This window comes from Sebastes fasciatus, chromosome 15 (genome assembly GCF_043250625.1).
Source record: "Sebastes fasciatus isolate fSebFas1 chromosome 15, fSebFas1.pri, whole genome shotgun sequence".
In the NCBI taxonomy this organism is placed as follows: domain Eukaryota; kingdom Metazoa; phylum Chordata; class Actinopteri; order Perciformes; family Sebastidae; genus Sebastes; species Sebastes fasciatus.
Genome location: NC_133809.1, coordinates 9,554,638 through 9,567,651, shown reverse-complemented (window position 1 = coordinate 9,567,651; position 13,014 = coordinate 9,554,638). Strand labels below are relative to the sequence as shown.

Sequence of the window (13,014 nt, the reverse complement as noted above, 5' to 3'; positions counted from 1 at the left end):
AGAAATGAATGCTGTTCTAAATCTGCTCTTCGGTAAAGTCGGAACAATTTGGAGCCAGGAAGGAAACTGGCTGTGAGAACTGGTATGGCAGCCTTAACAAAAGTTTCAAATGATGGGAATGAGGTTGAACAAAAATAAAACAATATGGACAAACCGAGACGTATTTTTGTCCATATTGTTCAGTTTGTCTTCAGGTGTATGCTAAGATAGTGGTTCCCAAACTTTTTCATGTCAAGGACACCTGAACTGACACAAATTAGACCACGGACCCCCATTTGATAAGATTTAGTCCAAGGGTCCCCCATCCGAAAGGATTTTTGCTTTCAGATGTTTTATTACCGAAAGTGTATGAAACCCGTGAACAAAAAGTCATACATTCTGTCATTGTGTTACTTATGGATGAAATTATCGTGAAAAACTATTCCCATTTTTGCTGAACCCTCTCAAGCCCCACAAGACCCCACTTTGAGAGAAACCCTTGAGAAACCTCTTCTTCTTCTTCTTCTACTTCTTCAGAGAACACGTAAAATAGACATGCTTTTGAACTCAGCCCTCATTTAGATACAGGAAAGCTGTGCTTTAAACAGCTGCTCTTGCAAATTAGATAACATAATTAAATAAAACTATTAAATAGTTGTTAAATGAAATATTTCCTCAATCAGTTTGGAGCCCCCTTCACCTCTGTAAGGACCCTTGGTAGTCTCTGGACCCCAGTTTGGGAACCAATGGCCTAGTATTGCATGGAAAAAACAAACAATAAAACTTATTATGGTTTCATATTTGCAGTTATGTAATCAGGTAACTTAATAACCACACCAATCAGTGGAGTGCATGAACTGTCTGCAAGTCAGGGGTGACAGTTAAAAACATTCACCTTTTTATGTGTGTGGAGTAAAGGGACATGTTTATAGCTGTCCTAAGGTCCTATACTGTAGGACAGGTGTTTGGGTTGAACACAAGAGGCACTTTGGGGGGCACTCAGGTCAACCTAGGTGGACGTTTGGGCCAATCAAATGCCCTTCTGGTATGATATCAGGACAAAAACAACACATTGGAATGCACAAAGTATATGATACATTCAATTAAAGTTTCAAAATAGTAATTTGAATCTGTATTAGCAATTTGGTAACTCAAACGTGATGTAAGGCTTGAACTCGAAGGCCTTCCAGAACATTCACCTTTTTATGTGTGTGGGGTAAAGGGACATGTTTATTGCTGTCCTAAGGTCCTACTGTAGGACAGGTGCTTGGGTTGAACACAAGGGGCACTCAGGTCAACCTGCGTTTGGGCCAATCAAGTGCCCTTCTGGTGTGATATCAGGACAAAAACAACACATTGAAATGCACCAAGTATATGATACATACAATTAGAGTTTCAAAATAGTAATATGGATCAGTATTAGCAATTTGGTAACTCAAATATGATGTAAGGCCTGAACTCGAAGGCCTTCCAGAACATTCACCTTTTTATGTGTGTGGAGTAAAGGGACATGTTTATAGCTGTCCTAAGGTCCTACTGTAGGACAAGTGCGTAAGTTGAACACAGTGGCACTTGGGGGGTCAACCTAGGTGGACGTTTGGGCCAATCAAGAGCCCTTCTGGTGTGATATCAGGACAAAAACAACACATTGAAGTATATGATACATTCAATTAAAGTTTCAAAATAGTAAAAATAATCAGTATTTGCAATTTGGTGCTGTATATCAACTCAAACGTGATGTAAGGCCTGAACTCGAAGGCCTTCCAGAAGAGAACTTGAACTTGAGCGAAGTCGACTAAAAGCTGAGACGCTGTGCCTTTAAGAAGCCCCCACCTTCTCACAACAGGGGGGGCGTGAGCTGAATCCTGGAACAGCGATTGAAAAAAAAAAAAGCTCCACCAGCGGACTGTTTCAAGTCCCCCCCCCCCGGCTGAAACCCTGCCTGATTTGTGGGCAATGTTGGGGATGTAGAGGAAAAAAAGGAAACCGGAGCAAAGAGAGCGCAAGGAAGGAAGGGAGAGAGAGAGAGATAGAGATAGAGAGAGAGAGGGAGAGACAACACTAACCGGGTAGCTATGGAGATAGTAGCTTCTCCTGGTAGCTTTCTTTGACAGGTGTCGAGTGGGATAAAAAAACACAAAGTATCACAACAGCCTCCAAGATGTACGGCAAGGGTAAAGGAGCTGTGGTCCCCTCCGATAGCCAAGCGAGAGAAAAGTAAGTACATTATTGCACTGTCACAACACAGAGACACACAGCCACAGAAGAAGAAGAGAAGAGAGGGTGCTAGCTGGCTAAACTTGCTAACTGATGTTCAGCAGCTCAGTCACTTCAGCAGCAAAGCTCTCTTTTTATTATTAACACATAAAGCTACAAAAGTGATGCTAGTTTATTCGTTGTGTGTCGTGGTGCTTCTTGCATCCTCTAACTAACACAGTGCTAAGTTAGCCCCTCGCAGCAGCTAGCTCCACTGCACACTTTCTACTCTTAATTCAAAACAAAGACTTAAAGTTGCACAGCTTCTACAAAAGGAGGAGGAAGTGCTGCTGCTGCACATGCTTCCAGCTATAGTGCATTTAAATGTGCACTCGTGGGGAGGTAGAATAGTCTGTGAGGGAGCATTGATGGGGATCCCACTTTATAGTTCCATCTCGCCCCAGCCAGTGTGTGTGTTGAGGAGGAACAATGCACTCTGGAGGAGTGACGCTGAGCATTGTAGCTAGCTTGGCTTTTGTGTGAAGCAGCAGCAGGTAAAAATAGAATACAGCTGTTTGGGGGCTTTGTCACAAAATAGCAACAGGAACGCGTTCTAGAATTGTTCCAACGTTCCACGCTGATACTGTGTCTCCGAACGCGCTGCATACATTGTATCCATCATGTGTGTTCGGTCAGCGGAGAGAAGCCGCCAGAGCCGCCGCTACGTTCCTCCGTTGCTCGGAGAGAGAGCTGCGCCTCACAACTTTTGTGGCCCGTACAGATTTTCTCTCCAGTCAACGAGTGCTGGAGATAAAGTGCTTGTAATTGCCGCCACCGCCTGCTTACAGGAGACCCAAACACTGCCTCTTTCTGTGGCTGGTTTAGTCAGGAACCTTAGGTTAGGTGTGTGTTAGCTTGGGGGAGCTTGTAGCCCTCCAATCCCTTTGTCTGCACGCCACCGTCTCCATGCCTGTTGTTCGCTCAGGAGATCCATGCCGCGCAACCATTAAAACAATCTGGTTTTAAATCCATCAGAAATATGAATTCTTCTAACTTAAAATGCATCAATTTTGAAATAGAAGCTAGTATCTGCAGGGAACTTCCTTTAGCTGATAGGCAGAGCTAACAAAGCCAGCTAAGACCTGTGCATGCTTTCATTCAACTTTGTAATTGTTTTAGAGCCCTGTGCTGTGTTAAAGGGTAAAGGTACATATTGCACTACAGAGGTAAATAAGAGCCTCCACACAGGTGAATGCTTATGGCTTTATTCCTCACAGCTGATGGGTTGAACACTAGCAAATGCTCACTCTTGACTGGCTGGACCAGTCAGCAAGATAGAAGTGGGACATAGTTGTCAGACTCCTGTGTGTGTGTATGTCTGCATGAAGATCAGCAGGCACCTCACAACCTTAAGCTCACAACTCCCTTTGTGTTGTTGTGAATTACTATTATTCTTCTCTTTATGCATCTCAGCTCTTCTAATGTCTTTCTCCATCCGCCTCCCAACTCTGACTCCCCATCTCTTGCTGCTCCTCAAAGTCCTCATCCCCTCCGCTTCAGCGTTGAATTATTGAGACAGACTGAAGCAGCTGCTCTCCGCTTTGCGTCAGAGTTGAGAGAGACAGAAGAGGAAGAAAGAGACAGAAGAAGAGAGGGAGATACGGTGGGCATCCATGTTTAAAGAGGGGGGTTTTGTCGTGAGCCTCCCGGCAGGATGTCAGGTGTGCCGGTGGAGGTTTCTCAGTCTGATGTCCCATCTCAGGACATAGGAGGGAATGGCAGGGAGGGAGGTCAGGAGGTCACCTCACGTGGTGTGGTGAAGTAGATTTAGTTTCAGCTTGAGAGATGCAGAAATCAAAAGTGTGATTCCAGACATATGCTGTAAAACTTTGGTGTCACCAGGTGAGGTCATATAACGTCAAAAAATTAGAGAGTACGGGTTGCTGGAGCTACCATTCAGATCTTTTTACCTTGCCTTATGAATATAATTTCACATTCTGGCTGTCAAAAACGACCACTGCTTTTCTAAATTCCTCTCCATCCTGACTTGACTGCTCCTCTGATCCCCTGTACCACCTACTGTTTCTTCCTGTTTCTTTGACTATGTTCCAGTCAAAACTCATTTTTCTCCTCTACCTTTACTCCGCCATCCTACAGCTGCTCCCTCTCCTTCTTCTCCCCCTCCTCCTCAAACTTCTCTTCCTTCTCTATGAGCTGGCTTCTGAGCTTTAATAATGCAGTAGGCCAGGTGCACGCACACGCAGCCCCTTTTGCAACCCACACGAAAACACACATACACACACACACACACACCACACATAAAAATTTCATCGAAGGCCTCTTGGGGAGGGGGGATCTGCAGTGTGATCCTCGTATCCCCAGACATAAGACCTTAACCATCCCCTTATAGTCAAACTCTTATAGAAAGCTGCACATGTGTTAAGCAAGCCCGTAAACCTGCAGTGAACCGGGAGATGCAAACAGTATCAATATTTGAAGCGCTTGCTGTGTCTTAAAGCTTCCTGTGAGCATTCGCCAGGCATTTCAAAACTGTCAAAATTAGTATAGATGTAGGCAATCTGTATGTGTTAACGTGGGATCAGTAAATGGCAAAGTGCGGAGGTAAAATAACGATCTTTGTGTGTGCTGTGCAGATGTGTGTGTGTGTGTGTGTGTGGCCCGATACTAGACTGACCTGCAAGTGGCAGTGACTTACACTCTACACCAGCGGTCACACACAGCTTTGTGACCTACAAATTGCTAGGAGCCTCAGAAAGTGGTCAGATTCCCCTGGTTAAAGTGGCGCGTGTGTTAGCAGAACTGCAGTCTTTAGCCTCTTAAGCGCATCGGTCATTTGCACAACAACCAATCTGTCCCACTGTCTGTGTTGAATTAAGCAAGTCGATGCATTCATGCTGTTGGATATTATTGTTGTGCAGTGATGGAGTTGAATCATATCAACCAGTGTAAATCACTCTGGGACGTATAGACTTGAGGCCACTTCTGCTTTGTTTGTTTGTTCATCTGGACGTCGGCCTGCTCATGTATGTTTTCTTATCTTGGTGGCTATCTGCTATAGAGGGGAACACCCTCAACTATTTATTACCTTCCGAGCAGGATGGCCCGCTGTTCACATACAGAGACACGTGCATGTTGAAATCACTGTTATACAGGAGGGGCTACTAATGCATGTTCGACCTGCGATTGACCCGTTCATAGTATAAGACTTATGTCACACTTTAATCTGTGGTCTGCGTTGTTTAGTGAGACTCATGTCTGCAACTGTGGTTCAATACATGATGCAGATAAACTATAGAAGTTTCAGTTTCTGTTCTCTCTGGATGCTCCGTCTCTCTAGTAACTTTTTCTGTTTTTTAAAAAAACAAGTGAGGGGAATCACTTAAATTATATTCAAATGTCAATAACTTTAAACGTGCAGTAGGCAGAATGTTTTTGGCATCATTGGGGAAAAAATCCATAATAACCTTTTCAGCATATTGTAATTCAAGTGTTCTGAGAGAAAACTACACGTCTGCACCTCATCATGGCTCTGTTTTCAGGCTTTAAAAAATCTAGCCCGTGACGGGAGACTTTGACCAATCACAGGTCATTTTTAGAGAGAGAGCGTTCCTATTGAGCATTCCTATTGGCTGTGCTCCGGCTGGTGGGCGGTGCTTGGTATTTCTTCAGCTGAGCTCAATATGGCTGCCGGGTCACAAACTTTCTCATTTTACAGCTAAACAGCACACTACAAGATGTTTCTGAAAACATTTGAAGTGAGAAATGGGCATCACAGTAACAGAATAATGATTCATATTTGAATCAGCGCTGCCTAGTTTGACCGTTTGATCAGAGTTTGTGAGTGATTGACAGCTGCTCACAGACGGCAAGGCTCCAGCTCGGCTCTGATTGGTTGTTTTCCCTCAGGACCGTGAAACCTTGCAGATGCCATTAGGAGCACCGGAGGACACAGAGGCACATGTTTTTTTCAGATTATCTGTCTCATGTGCTACTGTCAGGATATAGTGACTGCTTTATTAAAATAACTTTTTCTAATCATATTTGCTCCAATTCTACCCACTGCAGCTTTAAATTACATTCCTATCAATAATATAACACAAAATCCAATTCAACAAAGTGCCGGTCCAGGTCAGGAGGATGGTTATGATGCCAGGTCAGATGCTGTGCGTTGACTAGAGCTGCAACAATTAATCGATTAGTTGTCAACTATTAAATTGACAACTATTTTGATAATCGATTAATTGGTTTGAGTCATTAAAGAAAAAAGTCCACATTCTCTGATTCCAGCTTCTTAAATGTGAATATTTTCTGATTTCTTTACTCCTCTATGACAGTAAACTGAAAAAACAAGACATTTGAGGACGTCATCTCGGGCTTTGGGAAACACTGATTGACATTTTCACCACTTTCTGACATTTTATAGACCAACGACTAATCGATTAATCAAGAAACTAATTGTCAAATTAATCAACAACGAAATGAATAGGTAGTTGCAGCCCTAGCTTTGACCCATCCAACCACGGTGTCAGTCTGAAATGGGGCGTACTGTATATGGACTGCTTTAGAGCACCAGCAGTATTTAGTCCAGGATGGCTATTTCAGTGCCCAAACTGCCCATGTTATATAAGGTTGGTGCCTTGGTGAGAAAGTAAACACGTCTATCTATAGTTGTGTGTGTGAATTATTAGTGTCGTACTTTATCATATGTACCAAATGCCAGTTAATATTAGTGTGTACTTATTAGTATGTGGCGTGCAGATCGCTTTGACATTCAAGCAGAACAGAGCACATTTAATCGTACAATTGTTAAGGAGCATGCATTTAAATCTGCCAGCTGCTGCCCCTCCTCCTGTGACGTTGTTTAGAAAATGTCTGCGTTGTGTCTGTGAAGGACAAGGTGTGATCATTTGGCAACCATCGGCTCCCTACTACAGTTATTGTCTATTTTTCCTATTCATACCTATTACGGACTACATTTGCATACTAACAATACATATTTTAAACATTTGCATATCATAAGTAGTATGAACTGGCCAGGCACAGATCATATCTCCACCATCACAACACACTACAGCAGTTGTTGCCATTTCTGTTGCTCCCATGTGTTCGCCTCATCTGTAGCTTGATTCGAGGCATTTAGCACTAATAGTAACTAAATGAGTGAACTCCAGCATTGAAACCTCACACAGAACTGGCAGTGCTTTACTATCCCCCATGTGGACATTTATTTGTTTATGGTTATTCTCATAGGGACACACACTTAAGTGTAGACTATTAACTAACTAGACTAATGCCTGTGTATTATAGCATTTATAGCCTGAGATAATTTGCAACACTTGTTCCTAAATGGGTATTCATAAAAAAATATTCAACGCAATAAAAGTGCGTATGTAATCATAAAATCCTAATAGAAAATGTAAAATTATAATAGAAAGCATCATAAAAGTAGAGGGAATCCTCAGGAAAGATATGAGCATGAACAATTATTTTCATTATCGATTAATCTGCCAATTATTTCTTTGATTTTAATCTTTGAGTCAGTAAAACATCAGAAAACAGTGAAAAATGACCATTACAATATCCTGGAGCTAGTGTTGTCATTTTCCTCAGCATCGATACACGGGTACTAGCTAGAGCTGCAACGATTAATAGATTAGTTGTTAACTATTAAATTAATCGCCAACTATTTTGATAATTGAAAAAACAGTTGTTTTTTTAAGAAAATAAGTTCTCTGATTCCAGCACCTGAACTGTGAATATTTTGTGGTTTCTTTACTCCTCTGACAGTAAACTGAATATCTTTGAGTTGTGGACAAACCAAGACATTTGAGGACGTCATCTTGGGCTTTGGGAAACTCTGATCTTCTGACATTTTGTAGACCAAAAAACTAATTGATTAATCGAGAAAATAACCCAACAGATTAATCAGCAATGAAAATAATTGTTAGTTGCAGCCCTATGACACACACAGTACTATTTATCTTTTAATAAAAATCTAAAATTTGACACCCTCAATTTTGTGTAAATTTTCCCTGTTTTACAAATATCACTATCTTTCAAGGTATTGCATCGAAGTTAGAAATTCCAGTATCGTGGCAACACTATCTGGAGCACAAGGTGACATCAAATGTCTTGTTTTTTTCCAACAAACAGTCCAAACCCCAAACTATTCAATTTGGTATTAAGTACGACCAAGAAAAGCAGCAAATCCTCACATTTGGTCATCGATTTTGTTTTGGCATATTTGCTTGAAAAATTACTTAAATGGTTAATCGGTTACCAAAGTAGTTGACTGATTAATCGACCAATCCAATCTGTCGTGTAACGTCGAATTCACACCAGACAGCGCTGAAGTGCAGCAATTATATATTTTTTGCAGCTGTGCGGCGTGTTCATGTGTTATAGGCGGGAAGAAATTCTTTGTAACATAGATCAACATGTCGCAGGATCTGGTCACTGATTGGCTCTGGGTCGTCTCTGGCAGCACTTTGCTGTTAAAAGTTAAACTTTTCCCTACTTTTAGTTGGGCCGCACTCCGTCGCAGAATCACCCGGCTGCAGCTTGCTGAGCTCGAGAGTGGCCGCCGCAGCTTTCCGTAGACAATGCATGGCAGCTCACTGCAGGCCGCACTTCGCCACTGCTCTGGTGTGAATTTGCCGTAACGAGTTCCTCATATTCCTTCACAGGCAGCCTGTTAAAAGGAGTTTTTTTTACAAAAGAGGGTTTCACCCTGTCACTGAGCATCTTAGGAGCACTGTGATGGAGAAATGTAAAGATAAAGTCTTCATTGGCAAATTAAGTGCAGTTATTAAAACTTACCCTATTTAATTTCTTAAGAACGCGGCGATAGAGAGAGCCTATCAGCTTCCTATCCAAAACTTTTATTGTCCAACTATATATCATGTTTAAGGGTTTTAAATGGACTTAATGAGCACCTTCATCCCACAACTGTACAAGAGAAGAGAGCTTTAGAAAAGAAAATGGGCTGAAAAACAAACTGCACAACAGCCTTATTATCTCAAAACCATGTTTCATTGATCAGTTCATTGACTAATGATGGGGACTATGACACTGAGCTACTGTCCTTCTCATTAGGACCTTATTGGCCTGTCAGAGGACTGTCTGCTCTGGGCACACAGAGCACTGTCATATCCACGCTGCCGGTCGATTGATGGTCCATTAACAGCCTATTAAACACGACTAAGTGAAGGCGTTAGGAGTACAATGTTGGGCCAATGGGGGTTTCCCACTCCACAGCATGGTTCTTGTGTCTGTTAATAGACCCTGGTGGATTGCTGTTATCAAGTGTGGCTGGCCTGTTATAATGGTGATTTAAAAAAAATCAGGGCGAGAGCTTTTAAAATGTTGTTGGATTGGAGTGCCTGTCGTGTGCAGCTATTTCCGTCACTATTTGGGGTGCTCAGTCAGGTCACAATATTTTTCATACAGGTCAGCAGGTGTTTTTCAGCTTCTGTTATGATTTGAAGACTTTGGAGGCTTAGGATTGGTACGATGCACACGGGCAGTTGTGGCACAACTATACGGGCCACAGAGGTGCTGCGGAGATGGTGTGGCCCATTTCGATCGTAAGAAATCAGGAAGCTTTAGAGGTACTACGGGCGGGAGAAAAAAATCGATACGGCTTAGTGATATTTTGCGTGGCAATATTATATTGATACACGGACGTCAGTATCGATCTTTTATTATATAAACTATTAACCTCTCAACAATCTGACGGCCGCTATTCTGTCTTTCAGAGGTTGTGGTCTTAAAGTTTAGGTGAAGATACTGGTATCATATGAAACTAGAAATCTAAGGAATAGATTGGTGCCAACCATGCCATGTTAGCTTTTCGCTAAATAACTCTCCAAAGTTAGTCTAATTTTTGGCGATGAAAAACTGGCATGGCCCTTTTCAAAGTGGTCACTTGACCTCTGACGTCAAGATATGTGAATGAAAACTCTCGGATAAACAGAGTGAAAACTGTATCTTATTAGATAAAACAGATGTTGACAAACTGCAATATTTGCAGTTGAAAACTTTTACCTCGACTAGAGCGGAAATTGACATGTACGTCTTGTCTCGTCTGCGGCGATGTCGACAACCCACCCGACCCGTCTTGAAACACGGACCAAAGAGTAACGCATGCGCGAGTCAGAGGGTGTAAGCAAAACCCTGTGGCGCAATGAAAGTGAGGGCCGGTGCACGCCGGCTGAGGTGGGATTCTGGCCCAGCGGGGTCGGGCGCACCACCGTAAAGTGGTATCGGTGCCGTTGTATCGGAGCCGTTTTGCGAGTACAAGTAAATGAGCATAGTATCGGACCCGATACCAGTATCGGTGCACCCCTAATACGGACCAGTGTATGAGAATTCTTTGTTAAATTACAGTTATACAGCCGTCTTCTCTATATATTGAGCAAAAAAAAAAGAGATAAAAGACGTGAACAAGCAAGAAAAACAAACCTTTCCTTTTATTTTCTAATTGTTTGAATAGGTTATATGCACTCGTACGGCCTACTTTGGAGACAGGCATCTAGACTACATGTCTGTTTTCCAGCATCCATTCAAACATCATAGTCACACAACAGTAAATTTACAAGAACAGCATGACTCTGTTTTGTTGGTTCAAGCGAAACCATGAAGCCATGTTTTTTCATCCATTGTTGGTGTAATCTCCACGGTTTCTCAGATGTGGTAAAGATGCAAACACAAATAAACTGCAATAACGTTTAGTCCCTGCAATAGCTCTTGACTATTAGCTCAAGGGGCTTTATAGTTTATGGGACCATTTGGTTGCTGTTGTAGGTCTGCTTTTCATTGTGAATGAAACAGGCCACCCAAATAAATTGAATTTTGGTTGCAAAATAGGGAGTGCAAGTAGGAAGAGTCTTGAGAACTGAGGAGGCTGAATTTGGTCACTAACTATATTTTCCTTTCTGTTTCAGGTTAGCATTATATGTATACGAGTACCTGCTACATGTGGGAGCACAGAAGTCCGCACAGACCTTCCTGTCTGAGGTAAGATGACATCAATGACTTTATAAAGCACTGAACCAATCATTGTTTATGCCTCTTTTTGTGAAAACTGCTTATCTAGAGCTAAGGAGAAGAGATAAAGAATTGATGAAAAATCTCCTTCAAGGAAATCAAACACACGTCATGAATGTAAAACAGCTTTCCTCATTAGTAAAACTGTACATACTATAAACCCAGCCATAGTTGATGTTTACAACAACTTGTGCCGTCAGTGCGAACATGCTAAACATGATTACAGAGCGTAAGGTGTTGCATCAATTTTTCAGAAGGAAATCCTATAAAGTTACACAGATCATGCTCCCTGTCTGCCACGGTGAATCCTGGTGTAAAAACAACTAGACATCTGTAGTGTTTGCATTTCCTCCCAACAGTGAATGACTGCATGACTTCCCGTGATCCAAAACACATTTCACATGTTAAAAAGGGAAACTGAACAGAGACGTAACAGAAGGAAAAAGAGAGTCAGGAAGATGGAGATCGGCAGAGAGAGAGAGATGCCTATCTCCACGTCCCAGGCCATTGACAGTTTGAGACTGACTGATTATATGTTCTTAACCTCCGGACCTGCAGACATAATCCTCTCTCTAGTGGCCGCAAGTGACTCTTCTCTCCTCTCCTCCAGATTCGATGGGAGAAGAATATTACATTAGGGGAGCCTCCTGGATTCCTCCATTCGTGGTGGTGGTGAGTGTCACTTTCAGTTGTTTTTTCCCTGTTTGTTTTGATTAGGACTGTCAATCTATTAAAATAGTTAGTCGTGATTAATCGCACGATTGTCCATTTATTTATATCGCACAGTTTTTGATCTGTTTAAAATGTACCTTAAAAGGAAATTTGTCAAGTATTTTTAATACTCTTATCAACAAGGGAGTGGGCAAATATGCTTGCTTTATATAAATGTCTGTCTATATTTATTATTGGAAATCAATCAACAACACAAAACAATGACAAATATTGTCCAGAAACCCTCACAGGTACTGCATTTAGCATAAAAAATATGCTCAAATCATAACATGGCAAACTGCAGCCCAACAGGCAACAACAGCTGTCAGTGTGCTGACTTGACTATGACTTGCCACAAACTGCATGTGATTATCATAAAGTGGGCATGTCTGTAAAGGGGAGACTCGTGGGTACCCATAGAACCCATTTTCATTCACATATCTGGAGGTCAGAGGTCATAGGATCCCCTTGAAAATGGCCATGCCAGTTTTTCCTCGCCAAAATGTAGCGTAAGTTTGGAGCGTTATTTAGCCTCCTTTGCGATGAGCTAGTATGACATGTTTGGTACCAATGGATTCTTTAGGTTTTATATGATGCCAGCATCTTCACTCTAGCTTTAAAACTGAGCCCACTATAACCTAAAATTGCATGATTCGTTAAAGAAATTAGTGGCGTTAAAACAAAACGCATAATTATCGTGTTAACTTAGACAGCCCTAGTTTCAATACAGTAAGCCTATCCATGTAAGCGGTGTATTCCCCCCCTAGCCACACATACACACTCTTTGATAGGGCTCTAGTGTCCACCCTGACTCTACATAATTCATGACTGTCAAATGCACAAACAGTAGCTTCATTTGAGCGTTCGTGGTCTGGAGGCTCATGGAAGAACCATATTTCAATTTTGAATATATTAAAGGTAGGGTTGGTAAAGATTTTAGAAATTTTTTTTGTTATATTAGTTGACTCAAAAAGGGAAAAAATTGGTATCTGTGGCTGTTGCAGGACTGTAATAAACCCGTCCAGTCATTTCATTCGGCCTGAATGTAATGATTGGACG

At 41.9% G+C, this 13,014-nt stretch overlaps 1 protein-coding gene across 2 annotated transcripts in view; it reads left to right on the top strand.

Moving 5' to 3' along the window:
- Window positions 1-1,817: 1,817 nt before the first annotated feature.
- Window positions 1,818-13,014, top strand: part of LOC141783182 (single-stranded DNA-binding protein 3) — a 51,742-nt gene continuing 40,545 nt past the window's right edge. Inside the window, exons 1-3 of one of the 2 annotated variants that reach the window (XM_074660280.1) lie at window positions 1,818-2,196; window positions 11,142-11,214; window positions 11,855-11,916. In XM_074660280.1, the coding sequence (XP_074516381.1) occupies window positions 2,141-2,196; window positions 11,142-11,214; window positions 11,855-11,916 (191 nt within the window). In that variant the 5' untranslated portion in view covers window positions 1,818-2,140. The remainder of the gene's footprint in view (window positions 2,197-11,141; window positions 11,215-11,854; window positions 11,917-13,014) is intronic. The other variant, XM_074660279.1, reaches the window with a different exon arrangement.